The sequence below is a fragment of the Dendrobates tinctorius genome, unplaced genomic scaffold (genome assembly GCF_039654945.1).
Source record: "Dendrobates tinctorius isolate UK_male_01 unplaced genomic scaffold, ASM3965494v1 ptg000063l, whole genome shotgun sequence".
Taxonomy (NCBI): domain Eukaryota; kingdom Metazoa; phylum Chordata; class Amphibia; order Anura; family Dendrobatidae; genus Dendrobates; species Dendrobates tinctorius.
The window spans coordinates 10,907,512-10,932,872 of record NW_027361731.1 but is presented as its reverse complement, the minus strand read 5'-3'; the positions used below and the strand labels follow the sequence as shown (position 1 = coordinate 10,932,872).

Here is a 25,361-nt window from a genome sequence, read left to right as displayed (position 1 = left end):
CAAACCATAAAACAGCTGCTGCAAGACACCGAATAGTTCATCCAGGTATAATGTCTTTGTACCTGCGCCGCTGATAAAGACTATCAGATATGGAGATTTTCCTTAAAAATGTTTATTTAAATAGGTTTTCAAAGTCACACAGGACCTCTTCCCCAGGATAACACCTGATAGCGGATAAACATGTCAAGCTTCAAACGTTTTATATAAAGTCTATTTGAAAAAGAAAAAAAACGCCAAACAAAGCACGACATGTCAACGTTCATGAGAAAGTCCGTCAAACAAAGATAAATTATGGTTCATGAAAAAACAAAACACACTTAGATACATTAATTATATTAAAAAGTACCTATGAAATAAGTGAGGTCACCTAAAAGAATGAATAAAAATGTATCAGATTTTTCGATATTGTCTAGAGGGACTCTGACCCAGTATCTCAGGGGTAGAGTCCTGTGACTATACACTAGTGTTTACCATGCCGTGCTCTGAGAGCATAATCAGGCCACTGCATTTTTATTTGGTGGCTGTGCGGCTCTGTGAGGTAACAGAGTCCGCCCCGAACACACAGGGTGGAGTTAACCCTGTGTGTTCCTCTATTGTACCGCCATATAACGTCCGCCATTACCTAGCTGCAGTTTCCCATCTCTGCACGGTGGACCCCGGGCTGTGAACGCACCTTATACCATCTATTCTATTCGGTGCGTTCCGCAGTATGTGACATGAATTAAAAATTCCTGCCGTTAAATAAATAATTTAGAAATGGTTTTATTTAGTTATGTCAGTAGTTTCCTATATAATATGTGAACTGGTGATCTGTAAGTTTCTGAAGTCACAAGTACAGTGGTGTAAAGTTGTGCGCCACTAGAGAAAAATAGGATTATTGGAGAAGAATTAATTGAACTAGAAGGTAAATACGTAACCCAATGGTTAATTAGTAATAAGAATGAATGTCAGCCTGGGGTGTTACATGGTGAGAAATATTTATTCTCATTTGCACAAGGAAAGACTAGAAGCAATGGGATGAAACTGAATGGGAGGAGAAACAGATTAGATATTAGAAAAAACTTTTTGACAGTTAGAGTGATCAATGAGTGGAACAGGCTGCCACGAGAAGTGGTGAGTTCTCCTTCAATGGAAGTCTTCAATCAGAGGCTGGACAGACATCTGACTGGGATGATTTAGCGAATCCTGCTTTGAGCAGGGGGTTGGACCAGATGGCCCAGGAGGTCCCTTCCAACTCTACAATTCTATCTATTCTATGAGAAATAGAAGTGCTGACAAAACAAGAATGTGATTGAATCTTGTATGTGAAGGCAGGCTATTCAAAGAGCGCGTGTTGGTTTCTGATCACAGCTGTTCTGATAACAAGAGACATTAACCTAGCGAGCATGTATCGGGGTAAAGCTACTATGGTGGAAGCTGATAGAATATGTAGTGAATCGGAGTGTGGACACCTGAGGGCAGATTTCAGCATCTGAGTCCTCTCTCACTAGTTCAAAGGTGTCTAGAAAACATTCCTCAGTGTACAATAATTTTGGTCCTGAGAGCCATGTTGTACTTCCTAGTCGACTTGCGTCAACTGCTCTAGTTGCGTGATCTGCAGGATTTTGGTCCGTGGGAATGTAATGCCACTGTTTTGGATGAACTGATCTCCTAGTTCGTAGCACTCTGTTGACATAAACATAGAATCGTCTAGTTTCATTGTGGATGTATCCCAGGACTACTTTGCTGTCTAAGTAGAACTTGACCTGTGTCAGGTCGATATCCATCTCGGATGCAATGGACTCTGCTAACTCGACGGCTAAGACTGCAGCACAAAGCTCTAACCTGGATATAGAATGCTCTGGCTGTGGAGCAAGTTTGGCCTTCCCCATAACAAACCCAATGTAGCTCTGACATTTGGAGTTTACAGTTTTGAGATAGGCAACAGCGGCAATTGCTTTGACAGAAGCATCTGCAAATACGTACAGTCTTTGGCTTTGTATTTCTGTAGACGGCATAGAGGTGTATGGTCTTGGCACACTCAGGTTGGAGAGGGCTGCTAAAGAGTTCTTCCATACTTCCCACTGGATTCTCTTATCAGGTGGCAGAGGTGCATCCCAGTCAGATGTCTCCTTATTTAAGTCTCTTAGTAAGGTTTTGCCTTGTATAGTAACAGGAGCTGCAAAACCCAAGGGATCGTACAGGCTGTTGATGGTAGACAGGACACCTCTGCGTGTGAAAGGCTTTTCTTCCTGGCTGACCTAAAAGGTGAAAGTGTCTGTAGATTCCAGAGAAGTCCGAGGCTGCGTTGCATTGGTGTGGCTTCTGACCCCAAGTCCTAGTCTCTGAGACTGTTACATAAGTCTTGTGAAGGGAATGCTTCCATGAGTTCTTGGCTGTTTGAGGCTATTTTGTGAAGCCTGAGATTCAAGCAAGCCAGCATCTCTTGGGCTTTCTTGAGAAGACTGATGGCAGTCTCATTTGAAGGCATGACTTTCAGACAGTCGTCAACTTAAAAGTCTTTTTCTATGAATTGTCTGACATCTGATCCATATTCTGTTTCTCCTTCTTGAGCTGACCTTTTGAGTCCATAAATAGCGACTGCAGGTGAAGGACTGTTGCCAAAGATGTGCACTCTCATGCGATACTCCGTGACTTCTTTAGTAGGATCATTGTCTCTGTACCAGAAGAATCTTAGGAAGTTCCTGTCTCTCTCTCTCACAAGGAAACAATGGAACATTTGCTGGATGTCAGCGATGAAGGCAATGGAATCCTTAAGGAAGCGCATGAGTACTCCCAGCAGTTTGTTATGGAGGTCTGATCCTGTCAGTAGAACATCATTCTGGGAGATATCATCAAACTTAGCACTGGAGTCAAACACCACTCTAATCAGGCCTGGTTTCTTAGGGTGGTATACTCCAAACATGGGTAGGAACCATCATTCTTCAGAGTCGTTGAGAGTGGGAGCTAGTTCTGCATGACACTTCTCAAAAATCTTTGACATAAAGGAGAAAAAATTATCTTTCATCTCCGCTTTCCTTTGCAGATTATGTTTAAGAGAGGAGATGATTTCTGTTGTTCGGTAGATGTGGTCTGTTGGTTCTGAAGGGAAGAGGTGTGACCCAGCTGGTGTGACCCAGCTGTTGGTCTCATCTTTTACAAGTCCCTCGTCCATTACCTCTAAGAACAACTTGTCGTCTACCGACATTGCTTGACATTGCTACTTAGTTGTCTTGCTTAGTTCTCTAGAACACTGTGCACCCCAACTGATCCTCATAGCTTCCTGACACCATACTGCTGTCATGAGTAATCTCTATGAAATGATTGGGCAGTTGGATGCTGTTTGGTACTTCTTTGACATGGAACTCGTTGTTACAAGTTTGAAACAGAGATGGGCGTCCTTTCACTAATGTATTTGTCAGCATGCTTGTCACAGAAGATGGGGCGTGCATGCGTCCCAAGCATACATTTCCTATTATAACCCATCCTAGGTCTAGCTTTTGGGCATATGGAGCATTGTGGAGTCAATTGATGTTACGTCTCACTTTATGAACCTGCAGGATCTCTCCCCAAAAGCAGGATTATCTGGGCCTGATGGTCGAGTTCCGGTATACGGTGTGCTATGCGTTTTAAGTGAGCATGATGGATTGCCACATCTGGCGTAGGAATTTCAGATCTGTTGTCTGGGATCTGGTTGCACTCGATGATCGTAGGTAGTGGTAGGCAGAATTGTCCGTCTAAGGACTCGATTTGGTAGTCAGAAACTTTCCTGTCTGCTCTTGTTACAGTACCTGCACACTTCTTTAATGAGTAGAGAGTGCTTGGCCCTTTGATGTTGAATAGGTCAAAGAATGTTGATCTAGCTAAGGATCGATTACTTTGATCATCCAAGATAGCATACAGTCTAACAGCTATGTCTCTATGGCCTTTTGGGTACACTCTGATGAGGCATATGTTTGAACAGGACCTACTGTCTATTGCCCCTTTACAGACTTCAGTACATTGTAAAGTGATCTCTGGTGTAGCTGCATCAGTGTTCCTTTCCTCCCTGCCATGCTCACTGACAGCTGGTGTGTTTTGTGTACTCCATGGAGCTGGGCCAGGGTGTAGAGCAGTGTTATGATCTGTGGTGCCATATTCTGTGCATTTTACACTGACCTTGCAATCCTTGGCGAGATGAGTTGTGGATTGGCAGCACTTGTAGAAGATACCATTCTCTTTCAGGAAGCTTTTGCGATCTTGCATAGATTTTCCTCTGAAGGCTCTGCATTTCAGGAGAGGATGAGGCTTCTGATGGTCCTGCACCTTTGTCTCTGATTGGGAGCAGCCAGCAGACCTGTAATTGGAACCTGGAGAAGAAACAGAAGTCTTGTGCACTGCCACAGATGTTCTGCGTGGATTTGCACCTTGTGATGGTGTGGTATATGACATTGCAAAGTCAAAGCTGGGATCATTTCTAATTCTCGCTTGTTGGTGTATAAACTCTACAAAAACGGAGAAGGGAGGGAATGGAACAATGTGTTTGTATTTGTAAGTGGAACCATGTGTGAGCCACCTCTCCTGTAGATTGTGAGGCAACTTTTGGACTATAGGGTTAACACCTCTGGCTGTGTCGAAGAATGCAAGTCCTTGTAGATCATCTTCTCATTTAGCAAATTGGACTTCCTTTAGCAGGTCTCTAAGTTTCTGGCGACCTTTGTTAGATATTTTAGGAAAGTCATCGATTCTTTGGAACAAGGCTCTTTCTATTGCCTCTGCTGAGCCGTATCACTCATCCAGCCTCTTCCAGATCTCTTTGAGGCCAGTCTCAGGGCGGTTTATATTAATGTCTCTGATCCTTACTGCATGTTTGACTGACTTTTCTCCCATTTATTTGACTAAGAGGTCTATCTCTTCCCTGTGTTGTAGCCCCAAGTCTCTGGTGACATTTTGGAAGGAAGCTTTCCAAGCAATGGCGATCACGCTGCTGATGGATGCAATCTTTGAGGAGACAGATGTAACAGATCTTGTCCTGGATGGCTGCCGTTTCAGTAGTTCCTACTTGCTGGATGGCTGTCTTTTCACTGAATTCCACTAACTGGATAGCTGCCATTTCACTGTTCTGTCCTCACTAAATGAGGCAGACTCATTATAGCGTATACAGACAGCCACCACAGACTCAACCACAGGAGACTGTGGTTGAGTCTGTGCTTTTATTGAGCTTTATAGTATATTGGCATGGTGAAACTGTAAACAATCATAATACATACAATCAGTGAAGGGTACAGCAGAAATACATATTAAACATGTCATACATTGTGCATGAACATATACAAGCTAGTAACTGACCAGGGAGTAGGACTAACTAAGCTGGCTAATATTAGGACAGGAATTAACTATAAAGAGCATAAATACATACCGCAATGCAATCTCAAGGGGACAGCAATGGATATGCACCTTCTTAGATACAAGCTGAAGGAAAATGGAGCAAAGTGGAGGGAGAGCTACCATAATGCATTGCAAAAGAAGAGATTCAGACACAGAATAGAAAAAAACAAAAAAATAGACTGACCAAGACTCTGGCCGCTAGAGAGAGCCAAAACACTGCAGATGAATAAAGATTGTTAAGACTCCTAAATATACAAATGAAACTACAAAGTTAGGCAAACAAACAATCAGATAACAATTAGATGTCGGAGAAAAAACAACATTTCAATATTGTTGATCACACCCGTTAAGCGCCCTGAACTAGGCGCATGTAACTACAACCGAAATGCTTCTGTGTGATATGCAATATGTTAGCTTTTGGGGCCCCATTTTAAACTTTGCCTAGGGCCCCACTTTGCCTAAAACCGGCCCTGTCTCCCAGACATTATGATTGCATGTATCCCTAGTCTTTATAATGATATTGCGCTAACTCTCTGACAGACCACAGCATGGCCATTAGTTACAAGCTGCTAATGATCTTTGGAGCAGGTAAGTTTCCCTGAGTGGTATATATTAGGCCATTTGAAAACTGAGTTTAGTCCAGGACAATTTTTCCTTACTAATAATTGACTGCTGTTACAATACCAAACTAGGAGAAAAACACAATAATTATACTGCATTTTCACATACTTTCTATTCCTGACTGACCGCCACTGCAGTGGCTTATAAACTTACAAAGTATATAGTTTGAAGTGTGGGATCTGCTATATAAGGCGAGTTTTCTGACTGTTTTGGATAGCATGATACATTTTTTTGTCTAGTCTCGTAGAAATGAGAGGCTTGGAGAGTGAGTGTGTATATGTCACACTATATATTGAAACGTGGGGTATACGTTTTTTCTGTTAGTCACCTTCTGGGGGTGAATTATTGGTATAGTTTTACATTTGGAATTAATAAAGTTTAAGTTTTATCCTTTTGTCAGCAAACATGAGGAATGACAAGAGACTCCTTTAAGACGATCCAATTTTGGATAAAACAATTCGAACAATCTGAACATAAAAAGACTTCTCCCCTATGTGACATCTCTGATGTTTATTAACAGTTGATTTCCAATTAAAATATTTCCCACATTAAGAAAATGGAAAAGGCTTCTCCTCTGTGTGACCGCTCTGATGTCTAACAAGAAGCGCTTTCCGGTTAAAATATTTCCCACATTCTGAACAGGAAAAAGGCTTCTCCCCTGTGTGAGTTCTCCAGTGGCTATCAAGAAGTGCTATCCGGTTAAAACATTTCCCACATTGTGAACAGGAAAAAGGCTTCTCCCCTGTGTGAGTTCTCCAGTGGCTATCAAGAAGTGCTATCCGGTTAAAACATTTCCCACATTGTGAACAGGAAAAAGGCTTCTCCCCTGTATGAATTTTCCAGTGGCTATCAAGATGCGATTTCCGGTTAAAACATTTCCCACATTCTGAACAGGAAAAAGGCTTCTCCCCTGTGTGAGTTCTCTGATGGAGGTCAAGACTTATATTCCATTTAAAACATTTCCCACATTCGGAACAGGAAAAAGGCTCCTCCCCTGTGTGAGTTCTCTGATGGAGGTCAAGACTTATATTCCATTTAAAACATTTCCCACATTCGGAACAGGAAAAAGGCTCCTCCCCTGTGTGAATTATCTGGTGCCTATAAAGAACCGATATCTGGTTAAAACATTTCCCACATTCTGAACAGGAAAATGGCTTCTCACCTGTGTGAATTCTCTGATGGGTAATAAAATATGATTTTTGTGTAAAACATTTCCCACATTCTGAACATGAAAATGACTTCTTTGCTTTAGGAGCAATTTGTTTCTTAATGTCTCTTTTGTGACTTTGATTTTCCTTAGTAGTCGGTAATGAATCAGAAGATGGGACCTGTTCCATAGGATCAGATGACAGATCTTTGCTGTGAATGGATGATGGTATATATGGAGTAATAGCATTCACTTCAGTTGTATCTTGCAGGATCTCAAGATCATCAGATTTAAAAACTGAAGATGTCAGCTGTCCCTCTGATCTCCTGGTACAGTCATGTGCTAAGACAAAACAATTATTTTCTTTTTAATAAAATATCCTTGAATTTTATGTTTTTGAACATTTCTACTTAGCTTGCCATTTTTATGGCCTGTTTATGTAAAAAATTTAAATTAGTTACCAACACAATAACAGTTTACAGTCTAACAGAAAATCTTACAGGATTAACCAGTAGTGCGTGCTGTTCAACTTTTTGTTCATTCTGCCTCCCAAATATTGAATAAAAAGAAACCAATCAATGTTATGTAGGCGAAAATAATACCAATTCTCATCTCACAAAAAACAAGTCCCCACTCAGGTCCATCATCTGTCAATGGAAAAACAGAGGTTCCCACACTATTAGTGGCTGAAAGGCTGTTGAAAAGCATCAGGGTTTCTATAAAGCAACCCTGCAAAATCCGCTCTCACTTCTGAGTCTTGCAGTGTGCTCAAACAACATTTAGGATGCTTGTATGTAGCAATACTATAGTGAGAAGAACCCACTTAATTTACGGAGTGTGTCTCCTGGAGCACAATCTGGGCACTATGTGTTGCGTAATAAATCAGCAAATGTGTAATTTTCACGCTCCAACATCCACTGCATATTAATTTCTGGAAAGTGGCTGTGGAGAAAAAATATTCACTCCTAAGGATTTTGACTATTCTGGTTTCCTGTCATTTAGTTATATTAGGGCTCCTGTATAAGGTGTGTCCAATCTCATCTGGGATCTCTTCCTGGTCTCCAGCTGGAGTAATCTGCTCCCTACATCAGCCAATTGGAAAGTACCACACCCTATTAAAACTCAAAGCATATGGCCGGAATCTGCCAGATACAGCGCTGTTCTCCTCTGGTTCAGTCCTCTGTGCTCAGCTCTCGGCTTGTGTATTTGTCTCCTGCTGTGACCGTGGCCCGTTTACTGACTACTCTTGTGTCTTCTGATTCTGTATTCTGTCCTTCTGGTTCTGACCCAGCTACCTGACTATTCTTCTTGCCATTCTATCACCACAGTATAGCAGGTAACATCATGGTCCAAGCCTAGGGGTCCCAGTGTTAGTCCAGATACATGTAAGGGTGTTAAAGGGCAATAAGCAAGGCAATCCTTGGGATATCGAAAGCAGAGAAGATAGTGCCAAGCATGTTTATGGTGAAAATCTTTTTGCTGCCAGGTGACTGTGGCGCCCCCAGGAGTACGGTCACCACAGTGGCATTACCTCCCTCCTAGGGAGTGTGATGTCATGCTTGGAAGCAATGAAGGGTATCTCTATCAGGTAAATCCAGCACACAGCACAGTTCCTGCTCCAGGCCAGCAGAGGGAGCTCTGAACCAAACTGCTGAGGAGCTGCTCTCTGTGGCCAGGAAAGGGAAGTTAGTCAGATCATGCAGAGAGGGGGAAGAGTGTGGACGTGGAGTGGCGAGCTGGGAAGGATTGAGCTGAAGTCAAGCTCACTCCCAGCTGAAGCGCATTGACCGGACCCCGGTGTTCGAGGCTGTATGGATACTAATGATCCTGCAGCAGAAACCGGAGAAACAAGGGGCTGTAAATGCTCTGTTCCCACCCAAGACTCAGTGTCACAGCAACGTGTGTAAGCCAGAAAGAGACGGCTACAGCTGCCTGCCATATGAGTGGAGTTTAGGTAACATCAAGCAAGAGGAACTTGAGTGTAATTCAGAACTGCAAGTACTTCAGATTAGCGCTAGAAATGAGACTACACGACCCATCTGAATAGAGAGATTCCCAAGTTGCTTCCAGGCTGACCAATTCCTGTATCATCTGTGATCTGAATCCTAGACTGCACCTTCAGTAAAGGTAAAAGAAACTACACTCTGTTGTGCTCTTTGAATTCTTCCCGCAATCCACTCAGCACTGCTACATTTCTGTGACTAACACTACACCATCTACCTCAAAACCTATTACTACTGCCCTGGGACTACAGCTCTGCCTGTGGAGAACTATCACATCTTTGCTGTGCCCCACTATCTGTCCCAGACGAGCTGCACCGCAGCGTCGGCTTAACACCTTCCTTGCCGAGCACCACAGGTGGCGTCACGAATCATCTACAAATAAACTTTATTCCATTCCACCTATTTTACATTGGCCACCCAGGGCCATGGACAAGGTCACCGCCACCATGACACATCCCTTTGAGATACCAGCCCGGTACAGAGTATCCCACAGCCCTGGGGGTAATCCAATCTTGGCATCACGAACAGGATTCTGAAGCCCGGTGCCACCGGGTCCTGTGTGCCAGAGACTGTACTGTGTACTATAGACTGATTGTGAAAATTGACGCCATTACCTCGCCATTTGGCGCGCGTGGGAAGCCGAAGGGGTGTGCCGTCATGGGCGGAGCCTGTTAGAGAGCGCGAAAAGTGAAGTGCTGCTCACGAAGAGATCAGCGGGCGGGAAGTGAGGAGCTGAGGCCTGCAGTCCTGGTGTACCCCGATCATCCAGCCTGCGGAGCTGCAGCCTGGTAAGCCAGCGGACCACGGAGCCTGGCAAACGTTAACTAGAGGGGAGAAGAGAATGTCTCAGGCAAGAGAAGATGCAGCGGTGGATGCCACCGCACCCCCCACAGCACCACAAGATTCAGGGACGAGTGCAGCCGCGGCTTCAATAGAGCTGCAGAATTCAGCGACCAGTGCCGCCTCCAGAGCGCAGCAACCTCAAGCGCCCACCGCAGCAGTCCCCATAATGCCGCTATCCGTGCCATATAAACCGTGAGCAGCCTGGCTACCGCAGTACTCAGGGGAGTCACATACTCTGAGCGATTTTAAAGAGAGACTGTGCAGTTTGTTTGAAGTATATCCTCTGTCTGAAAGCCAAAAAGTGAACATCCTTATTGGGCAGCTAACTGGTGCAGTGCAAAGAGAAGTAATGTCTTGGCAAGACACTGATAAAGAGACTGTTAAAAAGATTCTGGCTAAGCTAAGGAGCACCTTTGACACCCGCACTGCAGCTGAAATAAAAATGAGATTCTTTGAGTGTAAACAAAGGGTGCAGGACAGTATACGGGACTATGCTCTTAACCTGCAGGAGGCGCTGCGAGCCATAAAGCAGATTGATCTAGAGAGTGTGAAAGATGGAGACAGACTGTTAAAGGAGCAATTTATTGAGGGACTCCTGTCCAGTACCCACAGAGCACAGCTGCGCAACATAGCCCTACAAAACCCTGATCTAGACTTAGCAGACTTTACAGACAGGGCTATCCGGGTGCTGCATTAACCAAATGTCAGCCGTCCGGCACCCCCTAGGCGCCCAGCAATTACATACCACCAAGAGGCAGCATCTTTCCCTCAGAACCCTGTGGAGGCTGATGTAGAGACTCTAGATAGTGATCCATCTGCACAACTACGCCTTCAGGTCCAAGAGCTGGCTAAAAATACGGCTGCACTTGCCAAAACTGTGCAGTCTATGCAGGTGTCCTCAAAGGAGAAGATCCAGCTGGTCTCCAGTCCAGAGGATGTCCCATGGCTACGGAAGAGGATCCCGCCGCTCCGAGGGAGAGACAATGATCGCTATGACCAGAATGGAAGCCCCACCTGTCATCGCTGCCGCAAGGCAGGCCACATCGCAAGATTCTGTTATTTAAATGAGCAACCCCTGGGGCAGAGGGCCAACCCCCAGAAGTAGGACCACAAGGCCCAAAGAACTGCCGAAACAAGTGGGTCGCCCTCCCAGGCCGTGGGGTACTCGGTACCGGGCCGGTATCGGCGGGATGTGTCACAGCAGCGGTGACCCGGACCATGGCCCTGGGCGCCCAAGTAATAGGAAGAGGTTGAGAATGGTGGAATGTAGTTAAATGAATAGTTTGTGACGCCACCTGTGGTGCTCGGCAAGGGATGTGTTAAGCCGATGCTGCATGCAGATCCGCTGGGACTGATGGTATGGTGCAGCAAAGATGTAAAAGCTCCCCACAGGTGAAGCTATAGTCCCAGGGCAGCGTGGATGTGGTTGGCATGGGGATGTAGCGGTGCCGGAAAGGTAGAAAGAAGACAAGACACAGTGGGGTGCAATTTCTGTACCTTTACTTGATAACTGCAGTCCAGGGTCCTGATTACAGATGGTATTGGAGCAGGTTAGCCTGGAAGCAATTCAGGGATTCTCTCTCAGCAGATGGGCTGTGCAGTCTCCTTTCTAGCGCTTATTTGCGGGATCTCCAGTACCGAGTTACACTGAAGTTCCTCCTGTCAGATGTTCTCAAGAACCTCACTTGCACGGCAGACAGCTGTAGCCTATCTCGGGGACTCCTCTCTCCTGAGTCCCGGCTCACTATCCAAGCTGCTGTTGTGCCCTCAAGTCTTAGATGGGAGTAGGGCATTTACAGCCTCCTACTCCTCTGGTGTCTGTTGAAGGACCGCTAGTGTTATGAATGGGTCACCGAGGAGGAAAAAACCTAAACATGCTAAGCCCAGAAAAACCAGAGAGGTTGGTAACTATGCAGATTGCAGATCCCTGATTCTACCACACAACTAGGAGCAGCCGTGGAGCGTACCTACGATGACGCCTCGTCACGGCCGGAGGCCTAAATAAGCCTAAAGCAAGAAAAGGGAAAACTAACTGCCCCAGAGCAGTCCCCAAAGGAATAGACAGCCCCTACACATGTATTGACGGTGAAACAAGATGAAAACACAAACACAGGTAGCAAAATAGGCTGAGCAAACGATGGGGCCCAAACTAACTAGATAGGAGAGGAAAGGAAAGACACTGTCTGCAATCTGCCCAAAACCCTACAAAATAATGTCCAACACTTCTGATAGCAAAATTAACCCTGAAGTCACTAGACTTCTCCCACTATATCAGCACTCTGAAATATTCTGAGACAGAGCAAAAAGAGGCCAATCTAATAAGGGACAAAAAGCAAATTGGCAAAATACTGATAAATAAGAGTGGAAATTCAGCACAGCCCCCAGCAGGGGCTGGCTGACAACACAAAAAACTGAATAGACCAACAAAATCAAGTGTGAACATTAGCAGAAAAACTTAGCTTTAGAAGACTAGAACAGAGCTGAAAAACAAGAGTTGACAAGCCAGAATGAATCACCAGCAACTGAATAGGGCGTCGGCTGTCTTAAATCCAATCTGAGATTCCTGAGGTCCAATCGTCATCCTCATTCTCAGGTGGCAGATCTCCACCGATGAAATCAGCCTCACTACCTCCCATTACCACCAGAGGGAGTCTGGAAGGAGAACTCACAACTGGTGAACCAGAGAATGACCGAACCCTCATCCACGCCACCAGGCCGATCAGGATGGGCCCAGTGAAAAGCACGAACCAATCTATTGGCATGAATATCGGAGGCAGAGACCCAAGAATTATCCTCCTGACCATAACCCTTCCATTTGACCAAATACTGGAGTCTCCGTCTAGCCAAACGAGAATCCAATATTTTCTCTACCTCATATTCCACATTGCCTTCAACCAACACAGGGTCAGGAGGTGCTGCCATAGGAACCACTGGCTCAACAAACCTCTTCAACAGAGATTTGTGAAATACGTTATGGATCTTGAACGTAACTGAAAGAGCCAATCGAAACGAAACAGGATTAACAATTTCCAAAATCTTATAAGGACCAATAAATCTTGGCTTAAATTTAGGAGATGCAACTTTCATAGGAATATTCTTAGATGACAACCAAACCATATCACCCACTTTAAACCGGGGACCAATGGTCCTATGCCGGTTGGAAAATCGCTGGGCCTTTTCCTGAGAGAGTGACAACTTATCCACCACTTGGTCCCATATCTGCTGCATTCTCTTAACCACAGTGTCCACACCTGGGCAGGACGAAGATTCCACTTGCCCTGAAGAGAATCGAGGATGAAACCCAAAATTACAGAAAAACGGTGACATCAAAGTGGCAGAACTAGCTCTATTGTTCAGTGCGAATTCGGCCAAGGGCAAAAATGAGACCCAATCATCCTGATCAGCAGATATAAAACATCTCAAATAAGACTCCAAGGTCTGGTTTGTTCTCTCAGTCTGTCCATTGGTCTGGGGATGAAACGTGGAGAAGGATAACTGAATTCCCAGATTGGAACAAAAGGCTTTCTAGAATCTGGAAACAAACTGGACTCCTCTGTCGGACACAATGTTCTCAGGAATCCCATGTAACCGAACCACCTGTTGTAAAAACAAGGGCACCAACTCAGCGGAACATGGCAACTTTGGGAGTGGTACAAGATGGACCATGTTCGAAAATCTATCACAAATTACCCAGATAATAGTCATTCTCTGAGAAACAGGAAGATCAGAAATAAAATCCATTGAGGTATGGGTCCATGGCCTCTTGGGCACAGGCAAGGGCATCAGCAACCCACTAGAACGAGAACAGGGTTTAGACCGAGAACAAGTCCCACAGGACTGTACAAAATTCCTGACGTCACAAGATAAGGCAGGCCACAAAAAGGAAAAAATCACCAAATCTCTGGTACCAAAAATACCTGGATGACCAGCCAATGCGGAGCAATGAATTTCAGACATCACTCTCTTTCTCCACTGGTCAGGAACATACAATTTTCCCATAGGGCAACGCTCAGGTTTATCCTCCTGAAACTCCTCCAGGGCGCGTCTCAAATCGGGCGAAATGGCAGAAAGAACTACCCCCTCACCTAGGATGGTAGCACTAAGAGAATCGGCAAAGAAACTCTGTTATGATGAGTCACCGAAGGAGGAAAAAACAAAATACCAGCTAAGTCCAGAAAAAACCAGAGAGGTTGGCAGCTATCGGATTGCAGACCCCTGAACCTATCCACAACAACTAGCAGTAGCCGTGGGGGGTTCCTACGTTGCCCTAGACCCCTCGATCACAGACGGAGAGCTACATAGCCTAAAGACAGAAAGGGGAAAAACTAAACTGCCCCAGAGCAGACCCCAAAGCAATAGGCAGCCCCCAACATATAATGACGGTGAAGCAAGATGAAAACACTAACACAGATAGAAAGATAGGTTGAGCAAATGATGGGGCCCAAGCTAACTACATAGGACAGGATAGGAAAGCTGCTGTCTGCCATCCGCAAAAACCCTATCAAAATGAGCCAACCGACTGATGGGAAAAACAGGCCCTGAAGTCGCTAGGCTTCAAAAGACTATATCAGCACTCAGGTATATTCTGAAGACAGAGCAAAAAATCAACAGATCAGAGACAAAAATGGAATTCAGCTCACCCCCGACCGGGGATGGCAGAACTCCCAAAAAACAAGGCAAAACAAAAACAAAACTGAAGAGTACAAAGCAGAGCAGAAAAACTTAGCTTTGAGACGCAGGAATCAGACTGGTCTCCAAGAATCCAGCAGGAAAATCACCAGCCAGGAAGAAGGGCGTCGGCAGCCTTATATCCAGTCCTCAATTCCAGCCACCCAGTTATCATCTAGCTGCCCAGGTGTTTGGTAATCAGTCTCACTACCTTCCTTCACCATAGGAGGGAGTTCATCAGACCTCAATGGTGAAGGGAAAAATGAACTCACAACAGTACCTCCCCCTTGAGGAGGGGTCACCGAACCCTCATCCATGCCACCAGGGCGATCCGGGTGAGCCCGATGAAAGGCACTCACCAATCTTTCGGCATGAATATCAGAGGCAGAGACCCAGGAATTATCCTCCTGACCATAACCCTTCCACTTAACCAAATACTGGAGTCTCCGTCTAGCCAGACGGGAATCCAGTATCTTCTCTACCTTATATTCCATGTTACCTTCAACCAATATAGGGTCAGGAGGTGCCACCACAGGAACAACTGGTTCAACAAACCTCTTTAACAATGACTTATGAAACACATTATGAATTTTAAATGTGACACGAAGAGCCAACCGAAAAGAGACCGGATTAATAATCTCCAAAATCTTGTAAGGTCCAATAAATCTAGGCTTAAACTTAGGAGAAGCCACCTTCATAGCGATATTTTTTGATGACAACCAAACCATATCACCCACCTTAAACTGGGGACCAACGGGCAGGCAGAAGGCTCCACCTGCCCTGAAGAAAATCGAGGGTGAAAACCAAAGTTACAAAAAAAAGGTGACATCAAAGTGACAGAACTAGCTCTATTATTTAAAGCAAATTCAGCCAAGGGCAAAAATGAAACCCAATCATTGTGATCGGCAGAAATAAAACATCTCAAATACGACTCCAAAGTCTGGTTTGTTCTCTCCGTCTGCCCATTGGTCTGAGGGTGAAACGCAGAGGAGAAGGACAACTGAATTCCCAGCTTGGAACAGAAAGTCCTCCAAAATCTAGACACAAACTGAACTCCTCTGTCAGATACAATATTCTCAGGAATCCCGTGCAAGCGAACCACCTGTTGCAAAAACAAGGGCACCAACTCAGAGGAAGATGGCAACTTAGGGAGTGGTACAAGATGGACCATCTTAGAGAATCTATCAAAAATCACACAAATAACAGTCATTTTCTGAGAGACAGGCATATCAGAGATAAAATCCATTGAAATATGGGTCCATGGCCTCCTGGGCACCGGCAAAGGCATCAACAAGCCACTAGAGCGAGAACAAGTCCCACAGGACTGCACAAAATTCCTGACATCGCGAGACAAGGCGGGCCACCAAAAAGACCGACTCACCAGATCTCTAGTACCAAAAGTACCTGGATGACCAGCCAATGCAGAGCAATGAACTTCAGACATCACTCTCTTCCTCCACTGGTCAGGAACATACAACTTTCCACTGGGACAACGCTCAGGTTTGTCCTCCTGAAACTCTTCCAGAGCACGTCTCAAATCGGGCGAGATGGCAGAAAGAACTACCCCCTCGCCCAAGATGGCAGCAGGCTTAGTCACAACAGGAGAATCACCAATGAAACTCCTAGAGAGGGCATCTGCCTTGACATTCTTAGTGCCCGGAAGAAAAGAGACCACAAAATCAAAACGTATGAAATACAAGGCCCACCTAGCCTGTCTAGGATTCAAGTGCTTGGCCGACTACAGGTAAATCAAATTCTTGTGGTCAGTAAGGACCACGACTTGGTGTTTGGCTCCCTCCAACCAATGTCTCCACTCCTCAAATGCCCATTTCATGGCCAACAGTTCCCGATTCCCCACATCATAGTTACGTTCGGATGGGGAGAACTTTTGGGAAAAGAAAGCACAAGGATTCATTTTAGATGTCACAGGATCTTTTTGGGACAACACAGCTCCTGCACCAATCTCAGAAGCGTCCACCTCCACCTGAAACGGGAGTGAGACATCAGGTTGCCGCAAAACCGGAGCAGAAGTGAATCTTCGCTTCAGCTCCTGAAAGGAAGAAACAGCCTCCGGAGACCAATTCAGCACATCAGCACCCTTCCTAGTCAAATCCGTCAATGGCTTGGCAATACCAGAAAAATTAGCTATAAATTTCCGATAAAAATTAGCAAAACCCAAAAACTTCTGGAGGGCCTTCAAAGAAGTGGGCTGAACCCAATCATAAATGGCCTGTACCTTGGCCGGGTCCATTTCAATAGTTGACGGAGACAAAATAAATCCCAAAAATGAAACCCTCTGTACCCCAAAAAGGCATTTCGATCCCTTGACATGCAGGGAATTCTCCCTCAAAATCCGGAACACAGTCCGAACATGTTCCACATGAGAGTCCCAATTCTTGGAGAAGATCAAAATATCATCCAGATAGATAATCAAAAATTTATCCACAAAGTCTCGAAATATAGCGTTCATGAAGCACTGGAAGACAGAAGGGGCATTAGTGAGCCCAAAAGGCATCACCAGGTACTCAAAATGTCCCTCCGGAGTATCAAACGCCGTCTTCCATTCATCCCCATGCTTAATGCGAATAAGATTATACGCCCCCCTCAGGTCAAGCTTGGTAAACCAGCAAGCATCTATAACTATGGAGAATAGATCAGAAATCAGGGATAACGGATACTGATATTTAACAGTAATTTTGTTGAGGGCACGATAGTCAATACAAGGCCTTAATGAACCCTCCTTTTTAGCCACAAAAAAAAACCCAGCACCTAAGGGTGAGGAGGATGGTCTAATATGACCCTTCTCCAATGCCTCCTTAATATAGGATCGCATAGCCTCGTGCTCGGGTACAGATAAATTGAAAAGCCGACCCTTGGGGAATTTACACCCTGGGTTCAGCTCAATTGCACAGTCATAACTCCTATGAGGAGGTAAAGACGCAGACTCATTCTCACTAAATACATCATAAAAGTCAGCCAAATAGTCAGGAACATCATGCGACTGGGGAGAGGTGGAGAAAACAGGAGCATCACTAAGGGCACACCGACAACCCCAACTCACCACAGACAAAGATTTCCAATCCAGAACTGGATTATGGATTTGCAACCAGGGAAACCCCAGAACATCGGTATCATGCAAATTATGCAACACCAAAAATCTGCAATTTTCTTGATGGTCTGGGGCAACCCGCATTACCACCTGGGTCCAAAACTGAGGTTTATTCTTCGCCAAAGGAGTAGCATCAATACCCCTCAAAGGGATAGGCGTCCGCAGAGGTGTCATAGGAAATCCACAACGTTTAGCAAAATCCAAGTCCATCAGGTTCAGAGCTGCTCCTGAATCCACAAAAGCCTTGGTGGAAAATGTGGACAGGGAGCAGATCAGAGTAATTGCCAGAAGAAACTTAGGTTGAACACCACCCACAGAAAACGTGTGTGCACAACGTTTCTCTCGTTTAGGGCAGACAGAAATAATATGCGAGGCATCTCCACAAAAAAAACACAGCTTATTACGCCTTCTGAACTCCTGACGTTGCACCCTAGACAAAACTCTATCACATTGCATAGGTTCAGACATTTGTTCAACAGGTGGCAACATCTCTCGTGTAGTTTTGCGTTCACGTAAACGCCGATCCACCTGAATGGCTAATGACATAGAATCGTCAAGACCAGAGGGAACAGGAAATCCCACCATAGTATCTTTTACAGTTTCTGACAAACCCTTCCGAAAGAGGGCTGCCAAGGCACCATCATTCCAGGTAGTAAGGACCGCCCACTTTCGGAATTTTTGACAGTACGACTCTGCCGAATTCCGACCCTGGCTTAATGCCAACAGGGTCTTTTCAGCCTGATCAATAGCATTAGGTTCATCATACAACAACCCCAAGGCTTGAAAAAATGCATTCACATTATTCAGAATAGGATCATCAGGTTTCAAAGAAAATGCCCAATTCTGGAGATCGCCGCGCAGCAAAGAGATGACAATTTTAACCTGCTGCGCAGAGTTCCCCGACGAGTTAGGCTTCAAGGCAAAAAATAATTTACGATTATTCTTGAAATTCAAGAATTTAGACCGATCCCCAAAAAACACATCAGGAGTAGGAATCTTTGGTTCAGCAGCATGTGAATGAGCAAGATAGGCGGAAATTCCCCGCACTTCAGCAGCGAGCTGCTCCACACAATCAGACAATTGCTTCATCTCCATTGAGAGAAAAATTCCCCCTACGGCCTCAGAGATATAGAGGAAAAAATATGCACACACACAAAAAAAAAAAAATTCTGGCACCTTTTTTTTTTTCCTTTTTTTTTTTCTTTTTTACCATTCTCTCCTGCTATTGAGTACCCTAGGATCTGCGGTATGGCTGGTGATTCTGTTATGATGAGTCACCAAAGGAGGAAAAAACAAAATACCAGCTAAGTCCAGAAAAAACAGAGAGGTTGGCAGCTATCGGATTGCAGACCCCTGAACCTATCCACAACAACTAGCAGTAGCCGTGGGGGGTTCCTATGGTGCCCTAGACCCCTCGATCACAGACGGAGAGCTACATAGCCTAAAGACAGAAAGGGGAAAAACTAAACTGCCCCAGAGCAGACCCCAAAGCAATAGGCAGCCCCCAACATATAATGACGGTGAAGCAAGATGAAAACACTAACACAGATAGAAAGATAGGTTGAGCAAATGATGGGGCCCAAGCTAACTACATAGGACAGGATAGGAAAGCTGCTGTCTGCCATCCGCAAAAACCCTATCAAAATGAGCCAACCGACTGATGGGAAAAACAGGCCCTGAAGTCGCTAGGCTTCAAAAGACTATATCAGCACTCAGGTATATTCTGAAGACAGAGCAAAAAATCAACAGATCAGAGACAAAAATGGAATTCAGCTCACCCCCGACCGGGGATGGCAGAACTCCCAAAAAACAAGGCAAAACAAAAACAAAACTGAAGAGTACAAAGCAGAGCAGAAAAACTTAGCTTTGAGACGCAGGAATCAGACTGGTCTCCAAGAATCCAGCAGGAAAATCACCAGCCAGGAAGAAGGGCCTCGGCAGCCTTATATCCAGTCCTCAATTCCAGCCACCCAGTTATCATCTAGCTGCCCAGGTGTTTGGTAATCAGTCTCACTACCTTCCTTCACCATAGGAGGGAGTTCATCAGACCTCAATGGTGAAGGGAAAAATGAACTCACAACAAAACTCCTAGAAAAGGCGTCTGCCTTAACATTCTTAGTGCCCGGGAGAAAAGAGACCACAAAATTAAAACGCATGAAAAACAAGGCTCATCTAGCATGTCTAGGATTCAAGCATTTGGCCGCCTCCAGAAAAATCAAATTCTTGTGATCGGTGAGGACCAAAACTTGATGTCTAGCTCCCTCCAACCAATTTCTCCACTCCTCAAATGCCCACTTCATGGCCAACAATTCCCGATTCCCCACGTCATAGTTGCGTTCAGATGGGGAGAACTTTCGAGAAAAGATGGCACAGGGATTCATCTTAGAAGTCACAGGGTCTTTTGGGGACAAAACAGCTCCTGCACCAATCTCAGAAGCATCTACCTCCACCTGAAATGGAAGTGAGACATCAAGTTGCCGTAAAACGGGAGCTGAAGTAAATCTCTGCTTAAGCTCCTGAAATGCTGAGATAGCCTCAGGAGACCAATTCAGCACATCAGCGCCCTTCTTGGTCAGATCAGTCAGTGGTTTGACAATACCAGAAAAATTACCTATAAATTTACGATAGAAATTAGCAAAACCCAAAAACTTCTGGAGGGCCTTCAAAGAAGTAGGCTGAACCCAATCATAAATGGCCTGTACCTTGGCCGGGTCCATTTCAATAGTCGATGGAGATAAGATAAATCCCAAAAATGAAATCCTCTGTACACCAAAGAGGCATTTCGATCCCTTAACAAACAGGGAATTCTTCCTCAAAATCCAGAACACAGTCCGGACGTGTTCCATATGAGAATCCCAATCACTAGAAAAGATAAAAATATCATCCAGAAATATGATCAAAAACTTATCCACAAAGTCACGGAAAATATCATTCATAAAGGACTGGAAGACAGAAGGGGCATTAGTGAGCCCAAAAGGCATCACCAGGTACTCAAAATGTCCCTCCGGAGTATTAAACGCCATCTTCCATTCATCCCCGTGCTTGATGTGAAAAAGATTATATGCCCCCTGAGGTCAAGCTTAGTAAACCAGCAGGCACTCTTAACTCTGGAGAATAAATCAGACATCAGAGGTAACGGGTACTGATATTTAACCGTCATTTTGTTAAGGGAACGATAATCAATACACGGTCTTAATGAAACATCTTTCTTGGCCACAAAAAAAACCCCAGCACCTAAAGGTTACGAGGATGGTCTCATATGACCCTTCTCCAATGACTCCTTAATATAGGATCGCATAGCATCATGTTTGGATACTGATAAGTTGAAAAGCCGACCCTTGGGAAATTTACACCCAGGCATCAACTCAATTGCACAGTCATAACTCGTATGAGGAGTCAAAGACGCAGACTTGCTCTCATTAAATACATCAGAGAAATCAGCCAGATAATCAGGAATATCATGAGACTGAGGAGAGGTGGAGAAAACAGGAGCGTCCCTAAGAACACACTGACAACCCCAACTCACCACAGACCCAGATTTCCAATCCAAAACTGGGTTATGAGTTTGCAACCAGGGGAAACCCAGAACAATAGTATCATGCAGATTATGCAGCACCAAAAATTTACAATTTTCTTGGTGGTCTGGGTCCAAAACTGAGGTTTATTCTCCGCCAAAGGAGTAGCATCAATACCCCTCAAAGGAATAGGCGTCTGCAGAGGCGTCATGGAAAAACCACAACGTTTAGCAAAGTCCAAATCCATCAGATTCAGAGCTGCTCCTGAATCCACAAAAGCCTTAGTGGAAAATGTGGACAAGGAGCAGATCAGAGTAATTGCCAAACGGAACTTAGGTTGTACACTGCCCACAGCAAATGTGTGTGCAAAACGTTTCTCTCGTTTAGGGCAGACAGAAATAGTATGAGAGGCGTCTCCACAGAAAAAACACAGCTTATTACGCCTTCTAAACTCCTGACGTTGCACCCTAGACAAAACCCCATCACATTGCACAGGTTCAGACATTTGTTCAAAAGGTGGCAGTACCTCCCGTGTAGTTTTACGTTCACGTAAACGCCGATCAACTTGAATGGCTAATGACAGAATCATCCAAACCAGAGGGAACAGGAAATCCCACCATAACATCTTTTATGGTCTCTGATAAACCTTTCCGAAAGAGAGCTGCCAATGCACTATCATTCCATGTAGTAAGGACCGCCCACTTTCGGAATTTTTGACAGTACAACTCTGCAGGATCCTGACCCTGGTCTAATGCCAACAGAGTTCTCTCAGCATGATCAACGGCATTAGGTTCATCATACAACAACCCCAAGGCCTGAAAAAATGCATCCACATTAGTCAAAATAGGATTTTCAGATGTCAGAGAAAAAGCCCAATCCTGGGGATCGCCGCGCAGCAAGGAGATGACAATTTTAACCTGCTGCACAGAGCTCCCCGATGAGTTAGGCTTCAAGGCAAGAAATAATTTACAATTATTCTTAAAATTCAGAAATTTTGACCGATCCCCAGAAAACACATCAGGAGTAGGAATCTTGGGTTCAGCAGCATGTGACTGAATGAGATAGGTGGAAATTCCCTGTACTTCAGCAGCAAGTTGCTCCACACGATCAGACAATTGCTTAATCTCCATTAGGAAAAAGAAAAAAAAATCCTCCTACGGCCCCAGAGAAAAAGAGGAAAAAATATAATAATAAAAAAAAAAAATTCTGACACTTTTTTTTTTACCTTTTTAACCCCTTACCTACAAATGACGTAATATTCCGTCCATGTGACCATGGACCTAATTACCATGGACGGAATATTACGTCATCGCGATCAGCGGCGCCCACGTGGTGAGCGCCGCTGATCGCGGCCGAGTGTCAGCTAATTATCATAGCTGACACCCGGCACAATGTGTCAGGGGCGGTCACGGACCGCCCCCGACACGTTAACCCCTTGCACACCGCGATCAAACACGATCGCGGTGTACCGGGGGTTAAAGGGAAGCATCGGCAGGGAGGGGGCTCCCTCCTTGCTTCCCTGAGCCCCCCACGGCAGCGCAATGTGCAGCGCTGCTGCGGGGGACTCCTTTCCTCCAGGCCCCCGGATCCAATATGGCGACGGGGACCTCTGGGGGCCTGCAGGAAGCTGGCTTCCTCAGTGCCTGCAAAGCGCAGGCATGAGGAAGCCTGTGCAGTGCCTGTGACAGATCGCTGATCTGTCACAGTGATCTGTGATGTGACAGATCAGTGATCTGTCACAGGACAGTGAAGTCCCACCTGGGACATTGTAATAAAGTAAAAAAAAATTTAAAAAAAAGTGTAAAAATAATTTTAAAAAAAATCGCCAAATAAATTAAAAAAAAAAAAAAAAATATTCCCCAATAAATTCATTTTTTGGAAATAAAAAAAACAAAAAACAATAAAAGTACACATATTTGGTATCGCCGCATCCGTAACGACCCGCCCTATAAAACTGTCCCAATAGTTAACCCCTTAAGCGAACCCCTTAAAAAATAAAAATAAAAAACGAAGCAAAAAATAATGATTTATTATCATACTGCCGAGCAAAAAGTGTAATAACGCGCGATCAAAAAGACGCATATAAATATCCATGGTACCACTGAAAATGTCATCTTGTCCCGCAAAAAACGAGCCACCACACAGCATCATCAGCGAAAAAACAAAAAAGTTATAGCTCGCAGAATAAAGTGATGCAAAAATAATTATTTTTTATATAAAATTGTTTTCATTGCATAAAAGCGCCAAAACATAAAAAAAGACCTAAATGAGGTATCGCTGTAACCGTACTGACCCGAAGAATAAAACCTCCTTATAAATTTTACCGCACCCGGAACGGCGTAAACGCACCACCCAAAAGAAATTCATGAAACGCTGGTTTTTGTAAATTCTGCGTCCCAAAAAATGAAATAAAAAGCGATCAAAAAATGTCACATGCCCAAACATGATACCAATAAAAGCGTCAACTCGTCCCGCAAAAAATAAGACCTCACATGACTCGGTGGGTCAAAATATGGAAAAATTATAGCTCTCAATATGTGGTGATGCAAAAACTATTTTTACAATAAAAAGCGTCTTTTAGCGTGCGACAGCTGTCAAACATAAAAACCGCCATAAATAGTAAATCAAACCCCCCGTTATCACCCCCTTAGTTAGGGAAAAATAATAAAATTAAAAAAATGTATTTATTTCCATTTTCCCATTAGGGTTAGGGCTAGGGTTAGGATTAGGGCTAGGGTTAGGGCTAGGGTTAGGGCTAGGGTTAGGGTTAGGGCTAGGGTTAGGGTTAGGGCTAGGGTTAGGGTTAGGGTTAGGGCTAGGGTTAGGGTTAGAATTGGGGGTTTCCACTATTTGCGCACATCAGGTGCTCTCCAAACGTAACATGGCATATGATCTCAATTCCAGCCAATTCTGCGTTGAAAAAGTCAAATGGTGCTCCTTCCCTTCCAAGCTCAGCCATGCACCCAAACAGTGTTTTACCCCCTCATATGGGGTATCAGCCTACTCAGGACAATTTGCAAAACAACTTTTGGGGTCCTATTTCTCCTGTTGCCCTTAGAAAAATAAAAATTTTGGGGCAAAAATATCATTTTTGTGGAAAAAAATTTTTTTGTTATTTTCACGCCTGGGCGTTATAAACTTCTGTGAAGCACTTGGGGGTTCAAAGTTCTCACCACACATCTAGATAAGTTCCTTGGGGGGTCTAGTTTCCAAAATGGGGTCATTTGTGGAGGGTTTCCACTGTTTTGGTACATCAGGGGCTTTCCAAACGCGACATGGTGTCTGATCTCAATTCCAGCCAAAAAAGTCAAATGGCGCTGCTTGCCTTCCGAGCTCTGCCATGTGCCCAAATAGTCATTTACACCCACATATGGGGTATCAGCGTACTCAGGACAAATTGCACAATAACTTTTAGGGTCCTGTTACCCTTGGGAAAATAAAAATTGGGGGTGAAAAGATCATTTTGTGGAAAAAATATGATTTTTTAATTGTACCGCTGTACATTATAAACTTCTGTGAAGCCCATATGGGTTCAAAGTTCTCACCACATATCTAGATAAGTTCCTTAGGGGGTCTAGTTTCAAAAATGGGGTCACTTGTGGGGGGTTTCCACTGTTTAGGTACATCAGGGGCTCTCCAAACGCGACATGGCATCCGATCAGAATTCCAGCCAATTTTGCATTGAAAAAGTCAAACGGAGCTCCTTCCCTTCCGAGCTCTGCCATGCGCCGAAACAGTGGTTTCCCCCCCACATATCAGGTATCAGCGTACTCAGGACAAATTGCACAATAATTTTTGCAGTCCAATTTCTCCTGTTACACTTGGTAAAATAAAAAAAATTGAACCTGAAGTAATTTTTTTTGTGAAAAAAAGTTAAATGTTAATTTTTTTTAAATATTCAAAAAATTCCTGTGACGCACCTGAAGGGTTAATAAACTCCTTGAATGTGGTTTTAAGCACCTTAAGGGGTGCAGTTTTTAGAATGGTGTCACTTTTGGGTATTTTCTATCATATAGACCCCTCAAAGTGGCTTCAAATGTGATGTGGTCCGTAAAAATAAAATGGTGTTGCAAAAATGAGAGATCGCTGGTCAACTTTTAACCCTTATA

General features: G+C 44.4%; 1 protein-coding gene across 1 annotated transcript in view; it reads right to left on the bottom strand.

Moving 5' to 3' along the window:
• Positions 1-6,446: 6,446 nt before the first annotated feature.
• The window catches only part of LOC141094349 (uncharacterized), a 113,873-nt gene continuing 94,958 nt past the window's right edge, over positions 6,447-25,361 (bottom strand). The window contains 1 exon segment of the mRNA XM_073580188.1: positions 6,447-7,189. Within this exon segment, the coding sequence (XP_073436289.1) occupies positions 6,516-7,189 (674 nt within the window). The 3' untranslated portion in view covers positions 6,447-6,515.